At 36.8% G+C, this 25,383-nt stretch overlaps 1 protein-coding gene across 2 annotated transcripts in view; it reads left to right on the top strand.

The window, feature by feature from the left end:
• LOC134546159 (histone-lysine N-methyltransferase E(z)) overlaps window positions 1-25,383 on the top strand; it is a 96,429-nt gene that overhangs the window by 57,103 nt on the left and 13,943 nt on the right. The window contains exons 10-11 of one of the 2 annotated variants that reach the window (XM_063388727.1): window positions 14,233-14,497; window positions 15,400-15,570. In XM_063388727.1, the coding sequence (XP_063244797.1) occupies window positions 14,233-14,497; window positions 15,400-15,570 (436 nt within the window). Of the gene's footprint in view, window positions 1-14,232; window positions 14,498-15,399; window positions 15,586-25,383 lie in introns of both variants that reach the window. The other variant, XM_063388726.1, reaches the window with a different exon arrangement.

The following is a 25,383-nucleotide window of genomic DNA, read 5'->3' as shown; positions in this document are numbered from 1 at the left end:
TTGTTGAAAATTTCAACAGTGTCAAACGGCGAAAGATAAACATTGAAAACTTGGCACTGAAGACAACTGAGGTGTTCGCGAAAGCAAATATACCCCTGGAAAAATTGGAAGATCCAAACATAAAGTTGTGGTTGAATGAATTCATTGAAGGTGAGAAGTTTTTAAATTTACTTTATTATGTAGTTCCAGTTATAATGTGGTTATAAAATCCATAATTAGAATGATGCATTTCTTATTCAAACCTGTGTTTATTATGTAGTTCAAGAAATCATAGAATAACTTGATTTTAGTATGTCAATTAATTATATTTTAGATTGTAGTGCATAAAACATAGCTGTATATGCTATACAAAATGTATTTTATAAAAAGTATCATCTGTAAATAAAATAATTATCTGACTTTTCTTTTGGTTTTAGGTGGTGGAGATTTACCATGTGTAAAAACTCTTAAGGGAGAAATATACACCTCAGTTGGCAGAACAACACTTCAACAAAGTCAAAGATGTTGCATCAGAAAATCCTTTGTATATACTATGTGATGAAACCACAGACAGCAAGGGAAGGTGTGTTTTTGTAATACTGTTTCAAGTTAATACAGCAATATTTGATACTGCAAAACTTCTAGTTGCTTCCGTTAGTTTCTTGCAGAAGGCAGACGCTACAACTTGTGCTCAGGCTATAACAGACTGTATTAGCAAGTATGGTGTTAAGTACCAGAATATCATGGGACTCGTAACTGATTCTGCCAGATACATGACCAAATGTGTCACAAGTCTGCAAGTGTTGTTTGGTGATCATGTTGCTCACATCCAGTGCTGGGCTCACAAACTCTCCCTTGTCGGAAACGTGCTTAGTAGTGAACTTACTGAAGTAAACTCTGCTGTGGTGAATGTGAAGTCTGCATTCCTAAACACCAGGAAAAGAAAGCACCTGTTCCTCAAGTACTTGGAAGAAAAAACATCACAGCCTGCTTCGCCATTTCCAGTGCCTGTCATAACTCGCTGGAATTCCTGGTTCAAGTCTGTGTTTTATCTGGCTGAGAACTTTGTTCACATAATTGCATTTTTCAGGGGGTATGAGCTTCAGGAGGTGGGTAATGCTGGTATCAGGTACTTGTCTTCATTATCTGACAAGGATGTTCACATTATTTTAGCTCAGTGTGTGTTCATCAGACATCATGCAGCTGATCTCGTGAACCTTCTGACCAAACTTGAAGGTTCAAAGTATCCAACAGGTCATACTCTGTATGGTGATGTTGAGTGTATCCGTAAAGATTTTGAGTGTGTATCAAAGGGTGTGTTTTGTTCTGCTTTTGAAAATGCTACCCGTAACTTAAATACTAGTGACCAAGCTCGTGCTAGGCACGAATGCCAAAAGGCTACAGCTTTGAGCATGGACAAAATGCAAATGTTGTTGAACAATGACCCTTCTGCGGCAGTATTTAAGGCTTTAAATAAGTGTTTCAACCCAAAGAACATCATCCTTAACAAGACAGAAGATGTTATTTCAGTAATGAAATCCATTCCTGAACTCAGTAATTTTCAGAACACTGAACTTTTCAAGGGTTACGAAGCCCTGAAAGAAGATGTGCAAGAGATTTGCAAGACTGAAAATTATGTAGATATGTTGAAAGTGCTGACTTCTCAAAGTATAAATTACCATAATTTTGCATTAGCAGCCCTCCGTGCTGTTTACAGACCGACAAACAATGTTGACAGTGAACGTTTACTTAGTCACTACAACTTAGTTGTCACAGACAGAAGGCAAAACCTGAAAGAAATAAATGTTGAAGTGTTCACTATGCTGTCATTTGATGACTGAATTCCTGATTTATAATTTGAATATTTATGAACATTTACTTTTTTTTAAAAATAGGATAAAACAATTACTTACAAAACAAAATTTCTGTAAAGTTATTTATAAACATTAGTTTACAGTTTGACCTTTAAATGCCGTCAAATAAAAATGAAAAAAATAAAAATAATAACCTCGCTTTTTGTTGTGAATTTTGTAAAAAATAACACCGCTTTTAAGAAAAAATAACCTCCCTTTTTTCAGGTCTCTACTAATGAACCAATGGAAACAGGTAAGATTCAATGGAAAAAAATGTTATTTCTTTCTAGCAGTGCAAAATATAAACACACACTGTAAATAGTTACCCAAAATTAATAAGCCCACTTCATTTTAATACTTTATTCAAACATTATACTAAGTTTAAGATAAAAATAATTTCCCAAAAGTGTAACTGTACCACAAAAGCTCAAGCTCGGCTCGAAGTAAAATTCTTAGGCTCGCAGACCTCTAGCTTATTTATAGAAAAAATCCTAACCGCTAATCTGTACTAAAACTGAAATTTCTCAAGAAAATTTTTTTGTCTTTATATACACTTAGGCTATACCAGAAATGTACCAAACTACATGTGATAAAGTCAAGGGACTTTTAGTGCAAGCAGAATACATCTCACTTACATTAGATATGTGGACATCATCTGTTAAAAGATTCGGGTTTGGGTTCGAGATTCGGCAATTCCAGTCGAGGATTTGAGTTAGGATTCGGATTCGAGGAAATCAGGATTCGCCCCATCCCTACTCAAAACTTAACTGTAAGTTTATACTGGATGATAAAGGACTAAGAGTTCCATTATTTAATATTCAACTAACTTTTACTTAGTGCACAACTTCAAAGAGGAATGATTTAATCTTTGGAGTAATTTCTAACTATAATACTTGATAAACTTGATATACTGGATAAAAATAAAATAATAAAATATTAAATAAAAACTAAATAAAAATAAATAATTTAATTATTTAGATTAATTAACTTAGTCTAATAGATATCCAACTTTCTACAATTCTGTTTTAAGATGGTAGTATTAGTTCCGCTGGTTAATTTTATTTTGTATTCGGCTCTGCCCTACTGAGTAACAGTGTCTAGCCTGTGTTATGTGTTTTTTGTCTTGTACTCTCTGTTTGTATGACTTACCATGCAACTGCATTATCAGAGAAATTGAAATTATATATTTCAGTTTGGCACAGATATAATCATGAGCAACATTGTAAAATGCCTTTTTGAAGTCTAATAAAGTGAGCAGTTTATATGCTTGTTATTAATTTCATGTTGCATGTCATCAAGTATATTGACAAGTACAATATTTGTACTATAAAGTTTTCTGAACAGGAACTGGTATTTGACTAGCATGGTAGCTTGGACGGAACTGGACGAATAGATATTGAAGGATGAGTAGTCTTAAAATAAACAAATTAATTTTGTAGTAAATAATTTTTTTTTTATTAAATCAACATACAAATTCATTTTATATTAAATTTAATTGGCTTATAATTTTTTTTAATACTTAATAGTTGTATCTAATATATAGAGACCTGAAAAATTCGCGATCGCGATAAACCCGAAAAATAACACAAATTTCTTTATTTCACAGTAGAAACACAATTTTTTATGTTTTGAGTCAATAACGCGAATTTGTTGTAAACAAATAACTATTCACGATTCATTTAACGAATTTACGAGCTGGCGATATTTCCTATTGAATACATCGATATTTATCGTTTTCTAATATACGTGTTCTCTAAGTCACTGTATCTAAATGAGTTTGACTAATCGATTTGGAGTAAAACATCCACACGCGACGCGAAACGATCGCCATTTCAGATTTCACTTCTTGGGTTTTGACGTGATTGTCGCATACGAGTGATTTATCTAAAGTTTCATGCCGTTATTATAAGTTTAAAGATGCCAAAACTTCCAGTCAGTGTACGGCAACGAGCCGACGAATTTAAAAGTGCCGGTGTTTATGCGTCAGATGCGTCACCGCTTATGTGTAAATACTGCAACTGCAGAGTGGTATTTGAAAGGAAAGATTCTGTTTTAAAACACATAAAAAGTGAAAAACATGTCAACTCTAAAAGAAAATACACGAGTGGTTCTTCTGAAAGGAAAATCCAGACGTTTGTTGTCGAGATTTTCGGCAGCGTAAATCAACGTAAAATCTACATTGAACACATGGCAATGAAAACGACAGAGGCATTCGCCAAGGCAAATATTTGCTGGAGAAATTAGAAGACCCACATTTAAAGTCATGGTTAAATGAGTTCGTTGAAGGTACGATTTTTCCCCGTTGCATTCTGAGTTCAGCTCTTCTGTATTTATTAATTCTAGGTCATTAAATAATGTATTGTTAGGTCCTACAGTGCATAGGCCTAACCATGTCGGAGAGTCGGTGAAACTTGCTGTTTTAATAAAAATAATGCCAATGTCCATACACATTGAAAAGCTGAAAGCATCAATTTTTTTTCTTTCACGAGGCCGGGTATAACTCAACTCATTCCCCACCCTCCTCTGTTTCTTTTTTTTGCATTTTGCAATGTGTGAAAACACCACCTCGATCTGTACACAACTTACCTGCTGTTGTGTTTTCATAATGCCTTTATTTTTGTTTCTCATTTCATACCAACCTATGAACTACTCTCAACTCACAACACCTGCAATTTTAAAAGTGTTTCCTAAAATTATTTCGGTGAATTACTCACCAAATATTTATTATACTTCTGATACACACGTGTTTAGTAAAGTAACTTAATGTAACTTAAGCCTATTTAGTAAAAATATGGTGGCAAGTTGGTAACTTGTAGGCCTACTTTATTTAGTATTTTTACTGCTTCGAAGTAGACAAAACTCAAAGTACAAAAATATGTCATCGCAATTTCTTTACAAAAAGTGTGTGAATTAATTTCCTTGATGTTAATAGGCTACTCTACTGTGGTATTAGAGTAATTAGGCCCAACTTACTTTTTCTGTAGCATTTTAGGTTAGGTTACTTTTTTTTTGCCCCACAAACATTGACGCTAACTTATTTGGTTTCTTGGAATGCAGAATGAATGTAAAAATAAATCCTAATGCAATAAAATGATTTAGCATCGTAGGTCTAGGCCTACCCTTTTACAGACATTGAGCCCAACTTTGCAAAAGTCTCTATTCTTCAGCATTACTTACCCCAAAATTTTCATTTTGTTTTAGGTGGTGGAGATTTGCCATGTGTGAAAAACTTACGGGAAAAATACACACCCCAACTAGCAGCAGATTACTTCAAAAGTGTCAAAGATGTAGTATCTGACAATCATCTCTACATTCTCTGTGACGAAACGACAGACCGCATGGGCATATGTGTTTTCGTTGTATTATTTCAAGTGTTTACAGACATATTTGCACCACCAAAACTTGTAGTGGCGTCTGTTAATTTCTTGAAGAAGGCAGATGATACAACTTTCGCTCAGGTCATCACAGAATGTGTGGGAAAGTATGGTTTTAAGTACCAAAACATCATGGGACTTATCACCGACGCAGCACGATGTATGACAAAATGTATCAAAAGTCTACAAGGGCTGTTTGGTGAGCATGTGTCTCACATTCAGTGTTGGGCTCATAAACTCTCTCTTGTAGGGAATGTGCTCAGTAGTTAACTTACAGATGTTAACAATGCTGTGTCGAATGTTAAGTCGGCTTTTCTAAATACTAGAAAAAGAAAGCACCAATACCTCCAGTATCTGGAAGAAGAAACCCCACAGCCTGCTACACCATTTCCTATGCCAGTAGTTACCCGGTGGAATGCCTGGTTCAAGGCAGTGTTCTACCTAGCAGATTACTTCATTCACATCATTTCATTTTTCAAGGGGTCTGACCAGGTGTCTAGCAATGCTGGGATAAGATACCTGTCCTCGCTTTCTGATAAAGATGTGAAGTTAGTTTTGGCTCAGTGTATTTTTATAAAGCACCATGCATCAGAGCTTGTGAACTTGCTAACTAAATTGGAAGGAGCGAATTATCCCACTGCCCACACCTTGTATGATGTGGAAAGTGTAAAAAGCGGGTTTGAAGCTAATTCAAAGGGAATTTTCCATTCATCTCTAGAAAGTGCAATGAGTAAGTTGACTACGAGTGAGCAAGCTTACATCAAACACGAATGCCAGAAGGCCTCAGCACTTGCGATGGATAAACTCCAAATGTTATTTAATGGTGACCCCTCAGCTCCAGTTTTCAAAACTTTGAGCAAGTTGTTCAACCCAAAATATATAATCCTGAACCAGACCGAAAATGTTATTTCCACTTTGAAAAGTATCACTGAAATGAAGAACATTGAAGAGACAGAACTTTTTAAGGGTTACAAAGCTTTAAGAGAAGAGGTTCAAGAAATAATCAAGACTGAAAAGAGTATAGAATTTGTGCAAGTTCTGACCACTCTGAGTGCTAAGTCCAGTGAATTTGCACTGGCAGTGCTGCATGCTGTCTGGAAACCCACAAACAATGTAGACAGTGAGCGACTGCTTAGTCATTACAATAATGTCGTAACAGACAGACGACAAAACCTTAAGGAAAAAAAAACATTGAAATTTTCACCATGCTTTCTTTTGGTGAACAAAATTAACAAATAACTTACAGTGTGATTTTTTTTGTAAATATTTATTATCACTATCAGAATAGTGCAGCATTATACTAACCCTAGCCTTTCCATTTTTAAAGTGCTCTATAACAAATTCCTTTAGTGAAATTTCTTGTATTCAGTAAGTACTTAATTTGTTAAATGATGATTTAAATTTGTTATTTTCTATGCAATTGTGTGTTATCAGCATATGTATTCAAAAGTAAAAATAACACTGTTGTTTAATCAAATAATCAGACATACTTCAGAATACTTAGAATACTTCATTTGAAACATCCACGATGTCAAATTAAAAATAAATTTTAAATAAAATAACCTCGCTTTTATATCACGAATTTTGGGGAAAATAACACCACTTTTGAGAAAAAATAACCCCACTTTTTTCAGGTCTCTACTAATATTATGTATATCATATCCATTCAAATTATATAAATGAAAACAAAAAATACCATATTAGGTACTCTGATATAAGCTTTAGATTTTTGTTTTAAATTAAAGTTTGGTTACATCTTTACCTCAAAAATTGGAGCTATGGATATATTTATTTATCATCCTATACATAGTTAGTTGCTTTATAATTTAATTCTCTATATTTAACACATGTAATTTGTTTATTCAAATGTTAAAAAACTTAGTTTACTTATTAAAAAAAATATATTAAATTTTGCTGGGTAATTTTGGAATATTACTTGCCCATCAAGCATGCATTAGTAATAGCCATAGGCATAATATTTTATGGTGAATTCTGATAAAACTGAAATAACTTTGAAGGGTGTGTCAGTACATCATGTAAAACCAAAATTAAAGTTAATACAACATATTACACTAAATGACAAAAATCATTAAATTAATTAGAATTGAAAAAAAAAAATTTAAAATAAGAAAATTTAATGTTATCTTTAAAAGATTTGTGCAATGGGAGTGCATGACTTGATGTAAGTTTTTGGACATACGCCATTGCTAAGAACTTTTTCTGTTGAAGAAAAACTAATAAATAAAATAAATAAATAAAAATAAAAATAAAAATACTCAAAAAAAGATACAAAAAACACACAAAATTAAGCGAACAATTGCTGTTGTCAACAAGGATATGAACACCACAAAATATTCCGAAACAGGAAAATGGTCAGCAAACAAAGAAAAAACAAAGAAAAATGTACTAAGAGAACGAAAAAATCCCCACAAATGATGACAACACAAAAATATTGAAACCCAAAATAATTCAGCACAACAGTTGAAGCGAGACAAAAAACATGACAAAACGAAAAAACAAACAAATACAATAGTTTTACCTAAACAGAAACAAGCGACGTTTCGGGAACTGCTATCTGCTCCCGTCCTCAGGCAGAGACGCACATGGTACGGAAACACAGGTGCGACTGAGAAGGGGCTGGAAAATGAGGGTATTTATCAGAGAAAGGGCTACATCTTGCTCAGCCAATGACAGACGAGCTGTCTCCCCATTGGCTGTGCACCATGTAGTTAAAGCGGATTGGTTATGGTGGGTTGAGTATTGGCTATTGTTTTGTGCTGCAGGGATGTTTCTCTCTTTATCAAAGGGATCCACATATTTTTTAATTCAATGCTCTGCTGGCTGAAAATATTTTTATTGCTAATAATGAAGGCTGATTCTTTGATTTTCCTTTTTATTTTATCGGATTCCTGTATGAGTGGTGTGGAGTCTTCCCAGAGAATTTTGTGGCTATTTTCCCATGTATGTTCAGCAAGTCTGGATTTTAGGGTTTCACCCTTCTTGCAGTTGTTTTTGTGTTCTTTGATTCGGGTGGATAGAGCTCTGCCAGTTTCACCTATGTACATGTGGCCACATTCACAGGGGATTTGATACACACAGTTGTGAGTTTGTAATTTTTCTGTGGCTGGTTTCACCTTGGTAACAATACTTTTAATAGTAGATTTAGAACGGAATGCTGTTTGAAGTCCATATTTATTTCCTAGGCGTCTTATTTTTTCTGAAAGCCCTTGAACATATGGAATAACTAGGGTTCCTGCAGGTTTCTCAGTTTCTGTGGATTTGAGTGTTTTGTTGGATTTCAAATGCTGTTTGATGGTGTTGACAGGGTAACCATTGGCTATGAGTTCTTTTTTTATATGATTGTGTTCAACCGCAATAGATTTCTCATCAGAACAAATAATCTCAGCTCGGTTGGTTAGTGTGTGAATTATGCCGGTTTTTGTTGTTTTGGGATGGTTGGATGCAAAATTAAGGTATTGGCCTGTGTGCATAGGTTTCCTGTATACTTTTGTTTCCAGGCTGTTGTTTTTTCTTCTGACTAGTACATCCAGGAAAGGAATGCTACCTTTGGTTTCTTTTTCATATGTGAATTTTATTGATGGCCTCAGAGAGTTGAGGTGGTTCACAAATTCCTCCAAAGTTTCAGGTCCATGTTGCCAGACAGTGAAGGTATCATCCACATAACGGAGCCAGATTTTTGGAGGGCTATTACTTTTGCTAAGTGCTTCTTGCTCAAAGTTTTCCATAAATATATTGGCCATAAATGGTGAAAGAGAAGAGCCCATTGCCATGCCATCGGTCTGTTTGTAGAAAATATCCTTGAACTGGAAATATGTTGTGGTGACACAGAGGGTAATCATTTCCATGATGGATGGGATTGGTATTATAGTTCTGTCCTTTAGGGTTGGATCAGCTTCCAATTTCGCCTTGACAATGCTGAGTGTTTCGGCTACTGGCACATTAGTGAAGAGGCTTTGGACATCAAAACTCACCAGGGTATCATTGTTTTCTATTTTCAGTGTTTTGACTATAGAAATAAAATGATTAGAATCTTTGACAAATGTATCTGTCTGTCCTGCTAGTGGCTCAACAATTTTCAGGAGATATTTTGATAGTTTCTGGCATGGGGAATTACAACAACTGATGATCGGGCGCAGAGGCATGTCGGGTTTATGAATCTTTGGAAGACCGTAAATGTGGGGTGCTTTACTGCTGTGTGGTGTCAGTTCTGATCTAGTTTTTTCTGGGATGTGATTCTGATGTTTTTTTAGAGTTTGGTACACTTTTCTTTCAATGCTGGCTGTGGGGTCTTTTACCAGTTTTGTATATTGATCTGTGGTGATCAAATCAGTAATTTTTTGCTCATAGTCTGGTTTGTCAAGTATGACTGTAGCACGACCCTTATCGGCTGGGAGGATTACAATGGTATGGTCGGATTTCAGAGTTTTGATGGCCTTTAATTCATCAGGCGGCAGATTCGGTTTAGGTGGACCAGCTGAAGTGATTGCTGTACGCACATTCCAACGAAATTCATCTTGTTTGGCGGCAGGAAGTTTGTATATTGCACTCTCAACAGATGAAACTATGTCAAGTGCAGGAATGTGTCGTGGAGCAATGCTGAAATTGAGGCCTTTTTGTAAAACATTTTCCTCGCTATTGGACAGCTTTCTTGAAGATGAATTAACGACAGTGTTGATGCTCTGTGTTGTGGGATGTGTTTTTGTATTCATCTTACTCGTCAGTTTGGCTAATTTATCTTTTTGCTTCTCTTTGCACTGTAGAGACCTCTTTTGGACCAGATTCGTGATGGACTGATAGATGCGATTGAAATCTTTAGTATTGAGGGTAGACTGAATTTCAAGCTGTAGTGCCGAAATTTCATTGTTCAAATGTGATTTTTGGCAGTGATATGCGGCAATTCTTTCACTCAGAAGCTTTTGGCTGGCTTTCCGGGTTATTTGTTGAGCCTGTTTGCTGTTGACCGGGGATTTGATTGTGAGTCCTCTAGGAATGACTCCCTTACTGCGACATTTACAGAGAAAAGTCAAGTTATTCGAACATTGTGATAAATCAATTAATTTCTTTTCCAACTTCCTCAGAGAAATATGCATACCGGGTCCATACCGGGCATTGATGTTATCTTTAAAAGATTTGTGCAATGGGAGTGCATGACTTGATGTAAGTTTTTGGACATACGCCATTGCTAAGAACTTTTTCTGTTGAAGAAAAACTAATAAATAAAATAAATAAATAAAAATAAAAATAAAAATACTCAAAAAAAGATACAAAAAACACACAAAATTAAGCGAACAATTGCTGTTGTCAACAAGGATATGAACACCACAAAATATTCCGAAACAGGAAAATGGTCAGCAAACAAAGAAAAAACAAAGAAAAATGTACTAAGAGAACGAAAAAATCCCCACAAATGATGACAACACAAAAATATTGAAACCCAAAATAATTCAGCACAACAGTTGAAGCGAGACAAAAAACATGACAAAACGAAAAAACAAACAAATACAATAGTTTTACCTAAACAGAAACAAGCGACGTTTCGGGAACTGCTATCTGCTCCCGTCCTCAGGCAGAGACGCACATGGTACGGAAACACAGGTGCGACTGAGAAGGGGCTGGAAAATGAGGGTATTTATCAGAGAAAGGGCTACATCTTGCTCAGCCAATGACAGACGAGCTGTCTCCCCATTGGCTGTGCACCATGTAGTTAAAGCGGATTGGTTATGGTGGGTTGAGTATTGGCTATTGTTTTGTGCTGCAGGGATGTTTCTCTCTTTATCAAAGGGATCCACATATTTTTTAATTCAATGCTCTGCTGGCTGAAAATATTTTTATTGCTAATAATGAAGGCTGATTCTTTGATTTTCCTTTTTATTTTATCGGATTCCTGTATGAGTGGTGTGGAGTCTTCCCAGAGAATTTTGTGGCTATTTTCCCATGTATGTTCAGCAAGTCTGGATTTTAGGGTTTCACCCTTCTTGCAGTTGTTTTTGTGTTCTTTGATTCGGGTGGATAGAGCTCTGCCAGTTTCACCTATGTACATGTGGCCACATTCACAGGGGATTTGATACACACAGTTGTGAGTTTGTAATTTTTCTGTGGCTGGTTTCACCTTGGTAACAATACTTTTAATAGTAGATTTAGAACGGAATGCTGTTTGAAGTCCATATTTATTTCCTAGGCGTCTTATTTTTTCTGAAAGCCCTTGAACATATGGAATAACTAGGGTTCCTGCAGGTTTCTCAGTTTCTGTGGATTTGAGTGTTTTGTTGGATTTCAAATGCTGTTTGATGGTGTTGACAGGGTAACCATTGGCTATGAGTTCTTTTTTTATATGATTGTGTTCAACCGCAATAGATTTCTCATCAGAACAAATAATCTCAGCTCGGTTGGTTAGTGTGTGAATTATGCCGGTTTTTGTTGTTTTGGGATGGTTGGATGCAAAATTAAGGTATTGGCCTGTGTGCATAGGTTTCCTGTATACTTTTGTTTCCAGGCTGTTGTTTTTTCTTCTGACTAGTACATCCAGGAAAGGAATGCTACCTTTGGTTTCTTTTTCATATGTGAATTTTATTGATGGCCTCAGAGAGTTGAGGTGGTTCACAAATTCCTCCAAAGTTTCAGGTCCATGTTGCCAGACAGTGAAGGTATCATCCACATAACGGAGCCAGATTTTTGGAGGGCTATTACTTTTGCTAAGTGCTTCTTGCTCAAAGTTTTCCATAAATATATTGGCCATAAATGGTGAAAGAGAAGAGCCCATTGCCATGCCATCGGTCTGTTTGTAGAAAATATCCTTGAACTGGAAATATGTTGTGGTGACACAGAGGGTAATCATTTCCATGATGGATGGGATTGGTATTATAGTTCTGTCCTTTAGGGTTGGATCAGCTTCCAATTTCGCCTTGACAATGCTGAGTGTTTCGGCTACTGGCACATTAGTGAAGAGGCTTTGGACATCAAAACTCACCAGGGTATCATTGTTTTCTATTTTCAGTGTTTTGACTATAGAAATAAAATGATTAGAATCTTTGACAAATGTATCTGTCTGTCCTGCTAGTGGCTCAACAATTTTCAGGAGATATTTTGATAGTTTCTGGCATGGGGAATTACAACAACTGATGATCGGGCGCAGAGGCATGTCGGGTTTATGAATCTTTGGAAGACCGTAAATGTGGGGTGCTTTACTGCTGTGTGGTGTCAGTTCTGATCTAGTTTTTTCTGGGATGTGATTCTGATGTTTTTTTAGAGTTTGGTACACTTTTCTTTCAATGCTGGCTGTGGGGTCTTTTACCAGTTTTGTATATTGATCTGTGGTGATCAAATCAGTAATTTTTTGCTCATAGTCTGGTTTGTCAAGTATGACTGTAGCACGACCCTTATCGGCTGGGAGGATTACAATGGTATGGTCGGATTTCAGAGTTTTGATGGCCTTTAATTCATCAGGCGGCAGATTCGGTTTAGGTGGACCAGCTGAAGTGATTGCTGTACGCACATTCCAACGAAATTCATCTTGTTTGGCGGCAGGAAGTTTGTATATTGCACTCTCAACAGATGAAACTATGTCAAGTGCAGGAATGTGTCGTGGAGCAATGCTGAAATTGAGGCCTTTTTGTAAAACATTTTCCTCGCTATTGGACAGCTTTCTTGAAGATGAATTAACGACAGTGTTGATGCTCTGTGTTGTGGGATGTGTTTTTGTATTCATCTTACTCGTCAGTTTGGCTAATTTATCTTTTTGCTTCTCTTTGCACTGTAGAGACCTCTTTTGGACCAGATTCGTGATGGACTGATAGATGCGATTGAAATCTTTAGTATTGAGGGTAGACTGAATTTCAAGCTGTAGTGCCGAAATTTCATTGTTCAAATGTGATTTTTGGCAGTGATATGCGGCAATTCTTTCACTCAGAAGCTTTTGGCTGGCTTTCCGGGTTATTTGTTGAGCCTGTTTGCTGTTGACCGGGGATTTGATTGTGAGTCCTCTAGGAATGACTCCCTTACTGCGACATTTACAGAGAAAAGTCAAGTTATTCGAACATTGTGATAAATCAATTAATTTCTTTTCCAACTTCCTCAGAGAAATATGCATACCGGGTCCATACCGGGCATTGATGTTATCTTTAAAAGATTTGTGCAATGGGAGTGCATGACTTGATGTAAGTTTTTGGACATACGCCATTGCTAAGAACTTTTTCTGTTGAAGAAAAACTAATAAATAAAATAAATAAATAAAAATAAAAATAAAAATACTCAAAAAAAGATACAAAAAACACACAAAATTAAGCAAACAATTGCTGTTGTCAACAAGGATATGAACACCACAAAATATTCCGAAACAATATTCCTGTTTCGGAATATTTTGTGGTGTTCATATCCTTGTTGACAACAGCAATTGTTTGCTTAATTTTGTGTGTTTTTTGTATCTTTTTTTGAGTATTTTTATTTTTATTTTTATTTATTTATTTTATTTATTAGTTTTTCTTCAACAGAAAAAGTTCTTAGCAATGGCGTATGTCCAAAAACTTACATCAAGTCAAGAAAATTTAATGTTCTAATATTATTAATTCAACGATTGTTATTTATTTAGCACAAACCTAAGATGGAAATATGTAGAAGACATAAACTTTTCGTCACATCATATTAACTCATATTACATTTTTTTAACTGTTAAATGATTTTTTTGTATTGTACAGAGTATTTCAGTTGTAGACATGCATATTTCAATTATATTGTAAAAATGCTTCAGTCAAAACATTTTATTTTGGTTTATTTTGGTGAAATATGCTTTAAAAATCATTTTAGTGTCGTATTTATTGAATAATGCCCTTTTTTTTTTTAATAACCTGAATTTATATAAATAAATAATTGTGAGACCTCTTGTTTTAAAAAAATTTAAATTAATAAAATTCATAAAATTTTCTTTTTAGCCATAATATTTTGCAGTGCAAATGTGTTGTGGTTATGATAAAGTACAGTGTCTCATGTGTATATTTTCCTATGTGGCACAGGTGTATCAGTTTGCCTTGAAGGAGGCAGCAGACATACCGACAGAGGAGTCGCTCAAGGATTTCACTCCGCCGCGCAAGAAGAAGAAGAAGGTCCGCCTGTGGTCCATGCACTGTCGCAAGAATCAGCTCAAGAAGGACTCGAGCTCGAACCATGTGTGCAACTTCACGCCGTGCGACCACCCGAATCGGCCGTGCGAGCAGAACGAGTGCATGTGCATCACCATGGGAAACTTCTGCGAGAAGTTCTGCCAGTGCAGTTCGGACTGTGAGTGCGTTTTCAGTCTCCTTCAGTTTCAGCTATACACGTTGGATTTTACTTTTCAATTTCAAGATATAAGTTATTGACTTAAGTACAAAAAACAATTTTTTTTTTTTTTTTTTTTTGAGATTTACAAGATTAAATAAGAGTTGCAGAGAATAAATATTGTTCATTGTAATTCTTAATTGCGCTGAAAGAAATACATAGGAGATGTTCTGCTTTTAACAGACTCACAGAAAATAAAGATAATTTGTTGTAACTCTAATTTTGCTAAAAATCAAAACTTATATATATAGACACACTCACACTCACACTCACTCACACTCACTCTCACACTCTCTCAATCACTCTCACTCTCACACACGAAAATAAAGTGATGGGTTGAATCATTCCAATTTTCTGGAATCCATTTCCCATATTTGTATCCCAAAGAGTACCTTGAATATACCCCTTGAATCCGAATCTAGGTCTCAAGGGTAAGAAATGAAATAATGTACAAGAAATTAAAAATATTATCTAGGATGTTGAAACATTCAATCCTTTAAATGTTTTGTTTACAAACTAAGTTTTCAGAACCATTATATATTATATTTTATTTAAAAGTGCAGTATTTTGGAGATTAGTAACATGATAGGTAGGAAGAAAAAAATTTAATTAATATACTTCAGAGGTAAGCAGTGGTAAATTTTTTAATTTACTTCATTTTCTCTAATACTTTTCTTTGTATTTTTTCCTTTGTATGTTAAATCCTTCAAATACTAAGGTTTTGATGGTATTTGAGAACTTGAGGATTTTATTGGCTTATGATTTCAAAGGTGTACAAACAATTACATTATAAAAAGACATGCCCATACAAACAGTTCAAACACTGCCGATAGTCCTGATGCGAAGGTGGTGTGTGTTGCCAGGTCAGAATCGTTTCCCTGGCTGCCGCTGCAAGGCCCAGTGCAACACCAAGCAGTGTCCGTGCTACCTGGCCGTGCGGGAGTGTGACCCAGACCTCTGTCAGACGTGCGGCGCCGACCAGTTCGACGTCTCCAAGATCTCGTGCAAGAACGTCAGCGTGCAGCGGGGATTACGTGGGTGCAACACAAGTACCGCGTTCGACTGCATAGGAACTGCATGTTGTCTTGTCTGTAGTTTGCCATTTCACCTGTGCTTGCATTCATTGTGTGTGCACTCTCATACCACAGGACCTGGGATATAATCCTTCTGCAACCATTGTAATTTCTGGTTTTCCGTGGGTTGAATAGTGAGGCCTACACCAAATGGGATTCATTGAGAAAAAATTATTGAAAAAAATAAACATGTTTGACGATAAGATGATTTATTGTGAAATTTAGTTTTTTCTGCAACATTTTTCTCATATTTAATGAATAATCGGTGATTATGATGTAAATTATTAATACTTAATTTAATTTATTTAATCAGATAAACAATACAACTTTCAAACTTAAAATTTACTGTTTTAAGAAAATTTATGACTAGTAATTTTTTTAAACTTCCTTTATTTTACACCTCTTTATTATGGCTGCGTGTATATTCCCCCCTTTTTTTATTTATTGTGTTGGATCAATTTTTCTTGGACTCTGTGAAGTGAGAAAAAAATTTTTAATGTATGTTCAAATTTAATCCGAAAAATATTCAGCGTTTGTGCATATTGTGATATTCAATTTGAAGTTTGATTTAAATTGCCGGGGCAGGGGGGGGGGGGGGGGGGGGGAGAGAGACATTATGTACAGAAGCCTATCCCAAACCACTCCAGACATGCTGGGATGATTACTCAATGTAGGCCATACCTAATGTCTTTGCCAATATCTCCGGTCTGTGTGGTTGTGGAGTGCCCTCTTAATAATCTTGCTGTTGGTGAGACATTAACGAAAGAAAGAAAAAAATATTACATACAAGTTCGTCTGTTTGCTGGCTGTACAAGTCTATTTTATATGGCTGTGCAGGAATGTTTTTTTTTTTTTCAATTTGGGAAATTTTCAGATGGGAAATAATTTTTTCGGCTGGAATCTTGATGGAATTAAAAAAAAAAAAATGTAAAATAAACAGTCTTTACTGAACTGTCCATGGTAACATTAAAAATTAGGCCCGTGCGAATATCAGTTTTTTAGTTCGAATCAAATACGAATATCAACTTATTCTTGAATACAAATATAGAATTAGAATTCCACAAAATTTTTTTTAATATAACAAATTCATATTTAAAGTAAAAGTAATTATGTAGTGTAGTGGCTTTTGGGCAATTAGATTAATATTACTAAAGTGAAAGGTTAGTTAGGTTAAGTCAGCTACAATTACTATTGGTAAAATTTTTTTTGAAATATTAAAATTTAGAAAGGAAAATATAAATTATTTTTAATGGTAATCAAAATATAATCTGCAAAAAAAATAATAAACAGTGCAAAGCGAATATGTAAGGCAACTGCAGTATGTGTGAAGAAACTTCAATAGGGTGGGATTAAACAGAATGTTTTTAGTGAGCAGTTTTAATCTATAGTTGCATATGATGTTGGTCTAAAAAAAAAATTAATGGTTTGTTTGAATTTTTTATTATTGAAAATATATCATTATTTATATTAACATGTACTGACATTTATGGATTACATTTTTTGGCTAGTTTTAACTAAAGTGTAGGAACACAAACTGCTAAGAATGTTCCTCTCTTTTTCTGTCCATTTATGTGTGCTTGGTAAAAGAGGTGAAGTTTTTTTCGCCCTCTTACTGTGACTTTTGGGCCTGTATCTGGTCAGTCCAGTCGGCATTCACTGTGTGTTATCCACCAGGAAAATGTCATAGGTTGCTAGGCCTTAGGAGTCTGAGTATGCAACTACATAGATGTTTTTCACCACCAGATCCATACAAGATTTTTCTATCCCCCTCTTTATGAACAAAACTAATCACAGAGCTGGCATGCCATGTTTCTACCCTCTGATCTGAAAACTGTCAACTTTAACACCAGCTCAGTATTTTGATTTTTATGGACATGTGTTTATTCTTATTGGTATGCTGTCAGTTCTGATCTATTTTTTAAGACGTGCCGGGACTCTCTTCACTGCTGATAATGTGGTTGTTAGTAATGGTTCCGAATTACTGTGTAAAAACCCTTACCCCCACCCCGTTTTTAATATATTAGTCTTCTCAAAATTTAGAGTTGCCAGATGTGATGTAGCAAAGAACTCCACATAAATAACCCTTAAACATTATGAATATCCTGTGAAAATTTTGCCCCCATCCAACCAGAAAATCTTCTGTGATCCTAAAATTTACCAGACTTTCGAGATCCCACATAACCGTATTCATAAAAGACTGAATATTCGTAATTTTGAAGAGTTAGTATTCAAAATCAAATCAAATAGTAAACTATTCATTTTGATATTTGAAAATACAAATTTTTGCACAGGTCTATTAAAAATAAATCTTATGTGTGTGTGTGGTTGTTTTTTTTATTTTTTTATTTTTTATTTTAAAGTTCACACTGCTGGAGCCAAAATCTAAATTTTGAAACACAAAAAGTTGTAAGTTTTTATTGAGATGTGAAATTTGATGGTGAAATTAAAGAGGCAAATAGGTTACAATATATGTATGAAGCAAATACCATGTTTTATCGCATAATCGTCACACATTTTATTTTAAAATCAAGTTTGAGAAGTAGGGGTGCGATTTTTATGCGAAAAACATTTTTTTGTTAGGTAAAGTTATTCATAAAAACAAAACGCATTCATGGAAAGTATGTTTCTTTCAAAAGTGGAGTATACAAGTGCACGCCAAACAATTTAAATTAATGTCATCCAACAAAAACCTTTTTTCAATTTTAAATAGAAAAACAAAATCTGTGACCCGAATTCAAGCCTGAACTAACACATAACTATCGTTGTAGTACACACCACGAAAGAGTGTGGGCCATCAAATGTACAGCAAAACCCCTTATTTGCACTTTTCATGGGGACAAAGTAAAAAAGTGTAAAAAGCGGGAAAGTGTAAATAAAGGGAAAAGTATAAAAAGGAGTACAGTTTACCTTATTTAGAATTTTTTTCCTTTTGTTTAATAGCACATACTACAATGCAGGTACAAACACACTAACAACAAATTTTACTTTAGTATTTCATCCATTATTAATTTACCACATTTGACAAAAATAAAAAAAAGAATGAAAGCCAAAATGTTTTTCTGATTACTTCCTAAAAATAAATTTGAAATTTTCTTCTGCTTGCTTTTTTGGCTGTTCAAGATTATTTGCCTCTCCAAATTATAAATACAGTTGCAACCGGCAGGGTTTATAACAAATACGGGCTACATACACATTGCTCACAGTAAAAATTTTTTTAAGAAAAGGCCGCAAATTGTTGAATATTTACCGTCAATAGCGCGCCAAACGCGGAGAAAGGTCATTGTACTCGGTCAGCTGCTGTAACGACGCGGCGGCGCATGCGCACTCTATGCTCCGCCCAGACTCATGACTCATGACGCCATCAGCCGCCAACCAATAGATGCGAGCTTAGCGGAAAAAAATATAAGCTCCACCTCCCGTGTACCAATTTTATCCAGTTCTAATACCAGTTTATTGGTATACGCACCAGTTTTCTCGCTGCCGTGACATGTTCAAGTTTACGTTTATCATGATGTCTTGATACCAATAATTAATTATTTACGATCCCCAGAAATAAATGGTTAGTTTAAAAAATATGGCGTCAACTGTACAACACTTCCCAAATTATAAAAGACGTATAAAACAGTTACCAAGACACCGCTCATTTTATCTTGTGAAGTTTATGTCTCGTACCAGTATTTCGGCTAAGTTGTGACATAAATACAGTATCAGAACTTACAAGCAGCCATGTTTGTACATTCATGAGTTTACGTTTTTCCCTCGTGCATTTTAGATTGTCTCCTGCTATAATTACTCGTACTTTTACACGCCTAGGCTTAAATTATTACATGTTTAGAAATAAAAGCAACTTTTCATGTTATAAAATATGTATATTTTGCTATTTAAAATGTTCATTGCCTACTAGCTCCACGGTATTTTCTGGTTGTTTATGGTTGTTACGTGACGTAAATAGCGGGATTGATTCGATTTTTGAGACGTAATTCGCGGGAAAGTATTGTATTGGACTATATGGGAACCAAACGGGACCTGAAGAATATAGTGCAAATAACGGGAAAACGTAAATAACGGTAACGTAAATAAGGGGTTTCGCTGTAGTTAACTCGGCACTCGACAGAGAGTGCATTGCATGCAATCGGCGAGATATCTATATTGATATTCGACTACGTGTGCGCGCTCTACACGGGAAGCAACATAAGAAAACTTGAATGATGCCAACTAGTGCTGATATTTTTATAAGCGGTACACTGTGGCAACGTAGATGAACAGATAAAGGTTATAACGTTTAAAAACGTCTTTAGAAGAAAATTTACACCTCAGACAACTTCGTATTTCCGTGAATTAAATAAGTAAGTGGTAATGTCCGAATAAGTATTAGATTTATACTTTAAAATACATAGTTTTATACGGAAAAAATACCTACATAAAGTGCTCGGAATCTAATAGCAGGACCAAAAACACCATGCAACGTTTATGCGGTTCGACGATTATGCGATAAAACAGGGTACTTTATACTGTACTGTTACTAAAGCTGAGGCCACATAAAAAGCTACACTATGGTTGCGATGTTCACTATGTTTGTTGCTCCATTAAACTTCATAAAAAGCAAACTCAGATGTACAGCACAATTCCGTGTGAAAACAGATGTTTTTGTTTATCTGGGCATGTGCAATGTTAGTGACATTTTACAAAAATAGCAGAGAACCAAACACCTGGTGATGTCGCCAACATAGCGAACACAGCTTTGTGTGGCCAGTGACACCTGAGATGCAGTTGGCTATATTTTGCTTGCGTAACAAATATTGCACCCTGTGTGGCCGTAGCTTAAATGTTAAAACGTCTTGTTGGGACCTCAAAATATGTACTTTAAAGTGAGAAAACCTTTATACTGAGGTACTTTATAATGAGGTTTCACTGTAGGATATTTTTTGTATACTTGCAGACCTCTAGTGTGTGTGAATATAAAATATCTATGTATGTATGTTTGTTTGTGTGATGACTTTCGAGTTTCTTGTAACTATCACTTGACAGATGTTGTCATGTAGCCACAATGCATGTATTTCACCTACATGTCAGCTTGTATAACAAAAATGTGCTTGAATTAAAATCAGTACTAAGTCGCTAGTCAGTTTTTAAAATTTACCAAGTTATCTATCATAACATAGAGCCAAGTTTTTATGGTGTTGTAACATGTACACGTCCCACAGTTAGGACACTTTTGTAAAGGTATTAAACATAACCTTAAAATAACCAACAAAATTGTGCTCTAATATTTCGGCTTGTGTAGGTTATACTAGCTACAATGAAAATCATAGCTTTCTCAAACTAGCATAAATAAAATATTATTTTATTAATTAATGTAACGGCTGATCTTCGCTGCCGTTGACGGGTCCTGGTCACTGTGCCTCGGCACAGTGCTACCGCCCCTGGTGTACCGCCCGCCCCCAACAGACAAGGGGAGGGGGGTGTGCCGTTTATCGGGAACCGAAGGCGAGTTAATAATAACGCGCATTTCATACCTTTAACCCATTTATTAGGATTGCTCCTAAACATAAACACCGCGTGTCGCGCGACTGTGGGTCCACCCGCGAGCAAGGCGTCATGAGTGCAAGTCCCTCCTCTCTCCGTGGCTGCCTCCTCCCGACTCTCCCGGCACCTCGCCGACACCACAGTTTTGCGCCGCACGGCGACCACTAGCCAATGGCGTGCAGGGAGCTACCGGGTGGGACTACACGGACGACCCACTGGATGCACACAAGACCTTACAATCACTCTCCCCTTCGAAGAGTGGAGCCCACAGCGACACTCACGTCAACATACAATATACGACATACAGTACAAGTACCACACATGAACAATGGTTCTATTGGTCTGCCACACTTGGCTCTCTGGCATGGGGCCATACAACCTTTACTTCTGAAGCAGTCACTTCCTTTAAGTCTGTGGAACAATCTTTCACTAGTTTAGCCAAGTAGTACCTTTTAAACACTACAAACAGGATAACTACCATAATACTAATTAAACCCACTAAACATACACTGACAATACTGAGAGTATCAGCTACACTGGACTCAGGCTTACGTACTAGATGCATGATTCGACTATACGGTACACTATATTCATTACTCTGCAAATCTATCCTAGAATGCATGACAAATGCATTTTGCAACAATTTTTCTACATTACTACTAATATTCTGGTACCAATTCTCATAGTGACTAACATAATCTGTCGCGATTTTCCTAACAATCTGGGTGTTATCTACAATGCGCTTTTCTAGATGTTTCAGAAGAATGACATTATTAGAGACATCAGAAGCTAGACTCTTAGAATTCGAATCAACATTATCGAGGAGCTTACTCAAATGCTCAATATCAGCAGAAGTTGCAGTGCCGAACATAGCTTTTAAAGCTTTACCACCTAGGTTAAACAATCCTCTTTTCTTCCTTACTCGAGTACTGTCCTCTGGAAGCAAATAGGTGAAGCTATTAACTTCTGCTTTGAAATAATCATAGGCACCACACAACTGGGACAATGCAAGATAAAAATTATTGTCATAACTACTATCATTATTCCGCGACTCATTTTGGTGTATACTATAAACTAGGTCTAACATGTCACCTAACAGCTTACATTCTTGAGATAAGGCAGAAATATTAAAATTAACTACAACTAAGTACTCACTGTCTGACACGATTACATCACTATGACGCTCAAACACAATACCTACATTAGACTGACGCACTTGGATTTCCACTGCTAAGACAAAACAAAAGATAAAGATGTTACACAGAACAGCACACACAGATATCATTTCACGGACGTCTTCGCAGGTTGTAGGGGATGGGCGGTCTCACCGATGACGATGGTGGCTTACAGGAGGGTACCTTCGTTGTTGCTTGGCGTTGCCTTGGCAAAGCAACGGCATCTGCAGCAGGAGGTTGCAACTTCTTGACTGCAGGTGCTGCTGGTGGTTGTTTCCGAGGTCTTCCTCTCGGACGGTCGTGGTCGACAGACGCAGAAGGTGGAATGGCTGTACCCGTGTACGGCTTCACTCGATTAACGTGAACGATGATAGAGCGGAAAGGCAGCTGCAGCTTGAGGGTCACTGGCGAACACACCTCAATGACTGGATACGGGCCTTTCCACGCTTGCTGAAATTTCTTCACCTGGTTCTTCTTTAATACTGGGTTGCTCAGGAACACGAGATCGCCAATCCTATACTTCACTGGCACGGCCTTCTTGTTGTACTGCGTAGCTTGCTGTAAGAATGCGGTGTGGTTGCGTTGCTTCACTGCTTTCCACACGTCGCGCAGTTTTCTTGCGAACTCGGCGACATGGCTGTTGCCAACTGACGGAGGTACAGTCAGGTGCTCATAAGGAGTGGACATCTTCATTCCATGGACTACCTCGTATGGGCTTAGCTGAGTGCTGGTGTGCACTTGGCTGTTGTATGCGGCACACACATATGGCAAGTAGACATCCCAGTCATCATGACGGTTACTGACATAATGGCTAATCATTTTAGCAATGGTCCTATGTACACGTTCTGTTCTCCCATTTCCTTGCGGATGCCCTGGAGTGGTTCTCAACTTCTTTACGTGCAGCAACTGGCATAATTGTGTCATTAGTTCTGAAAGGAAATTAGTTCCTTGATCCGTGATAATGGCATCTGGCACACCAAATTTCAAAATCCAGTCAAACACAAAAGTTTTTGCTATGGTTTCTGCTGTTTCGTCAGGAATAGCTCGCATTACCAAATATCTGGAAAAGTGATCAATTATTGTCAAAATGTAGCGGTTACCATTGGCAGTTTTGGGCATTGGTCCCACAATATCTAGACCTAACCTCTGGAAAGGTCTTCCAGTTTTCGGAAGTTCCACAAGATTAGCGCGGGTTTTCCCTTGGTTAGTACGGCGATTACAAGGTATACAGGATGTTAGACATAATTGTCTACCATTTGTTTTCTATCTTTCCACCAATATCGTTCGGCAACTTTTCGGTTGGTAGCTTTCTTACCTCGATGACCAGCATACACGGAGTCATGACACTCTTTTAAGATCTTGTTTTGTTGGGACTTTGGGACAACTAACCTTAACCCCAAACGAGTCTCTCTAAATAGCAGACCATTTCGTTCGACAAATTTTGGCTGCTGCCTGTATCCCTGGCACTCCTCATCTTGTAGTTGTTCAACTGCCATACTTTCTTCAGCACTAGCATCTACATTGCGCACTCGCCGGCTCATACAGTCTGCATTACCATGTTTTCTACCTGGGCGATGCTGTACTTTGTAGTTATACTCACTTAGCTGAAGAGACCACCTCATTAGTCTGCCACTAGGATCCTTAAGACCTAACATCCAAGTAAGTGCAGCATGGTCTGTGACTATTGTGAATTCGCTTCCAACCAAATAACAACGAAAATGCTTAACACTCCAGACAACAGCTAACAGCTCTTTCTCAGTGACTGAGTAGTTCATCTCAGCTCTGTTTAGCTGTCGAGATGCATAGGCTACTGGGTGTTCCTCCCCATCTATCATCTGTGACAAAACACTACCAATGGCGAATTGACTTGCGTCGGTGGCCAATATGAAAGGCTTACTAAAATCAGGGTAAGTAAGAACTGGGGATGATATGAGCATCTGCTTCAAGGCTAGAAAAGATTCTTCACACTCTTGTGTCCAGGTAAACTTCATACCCTTTTTGAGTAAACAGGTCAGAGGTTTCGCTATGACAGCAAAATTCTTCATAAATCGCCGGTAATAATTACATGAACCTAGGAAACTTTGTAGCTCCTTCACGTTGGTGGGACAGGGGTAACTCTGTACTGCCTCTACAAGTTTCGGGTCAGGTCTCACTCCTGAGGAACTTATCACATGACCTAAGTATCTAACTTCCTTTACTGCAAATTGGCATTTTCCAATTGACAGTGACAAATTGGCTCGGTCTAATCTGTCAAAAACTAAGTCCAGGCGTTCTATGTGTTGCTTCATGTCTTTGCTGAAAATTATCACATCGTCAATGTACACCATACACTGTGAAGGTGTCAAGCCTCGTAAAACACTGTCCATGAGCTTCTGGAATGTAGCAGGGCCATTAATCAATCCATACGGCAATCGGACGTATTTGTACACACCTGTTGTCGTAATGAAAGAGGTCTTGGCTTGATCATCAGGATGCACCCCTATCTGGTGGTATCCGCTGGTGAGATCAACAACTGAGAAAATTTTGCACTGTCCTAAGTTATCTAGGGTCTCCACAATGTTGGGCAATGGATATACATCTGGGACAGTCAGTGAGTTCAGGGAACGATAGTCGACACAAAACCTAAATTTAGGCTCGCCAGTTTCCGATTTCTTCTTAACAATAACAATAGGAAAAGCCCAAGGAGGATCTCCGGACTCTCGTGGTACTATAAATCCAGACTGCAGCTGTTCTTCCACCATGTTCTGCACTAACTGTTGCTGTTGAAAAGGTACACGGTAAGGTTTCAAGGAAATAGGCTTGTGGTTCCCTGTATTAATACGATGTTGTACCAAAGGTGTTACTGGCAGATTCTCTCTCTCTCTAAAAATATGTTGGTACTTCTGTAATAATGGCTTTAGCATCTGTGCATCTTCACCTGACAAATGACTTAACTTACTGGAAAAATCTATTTCTACTTCGTGAGCATTAACTCGACCACATAATTTCAAATCTTGCGAAAACTTCGACTGATTTATGTCTTCTCTAACGACTGACTTGTCCTTATCACCCGAACAAGACAAGACGGCTTCTT

The sequence above is a fragment of the Bacillus rossius genome, chromosome 1, assembly GCF_032445375.1.
Source record: "Bacillus rossius redtenbacheri isolate Brsri chromosome 1, Brsri_v3, whole genome shotgun sequence".
NCBI classification, from domain to species: domain Eukaryota; kingdom Metazoa; phylum Arthropoda; class Insecta; order Phasmatodea; family Bacillidae; genus Bacillus; species Bacillus rossius.
This window is presented reverse-complemented; position numbering and strand designations above follow the sequence as displayed.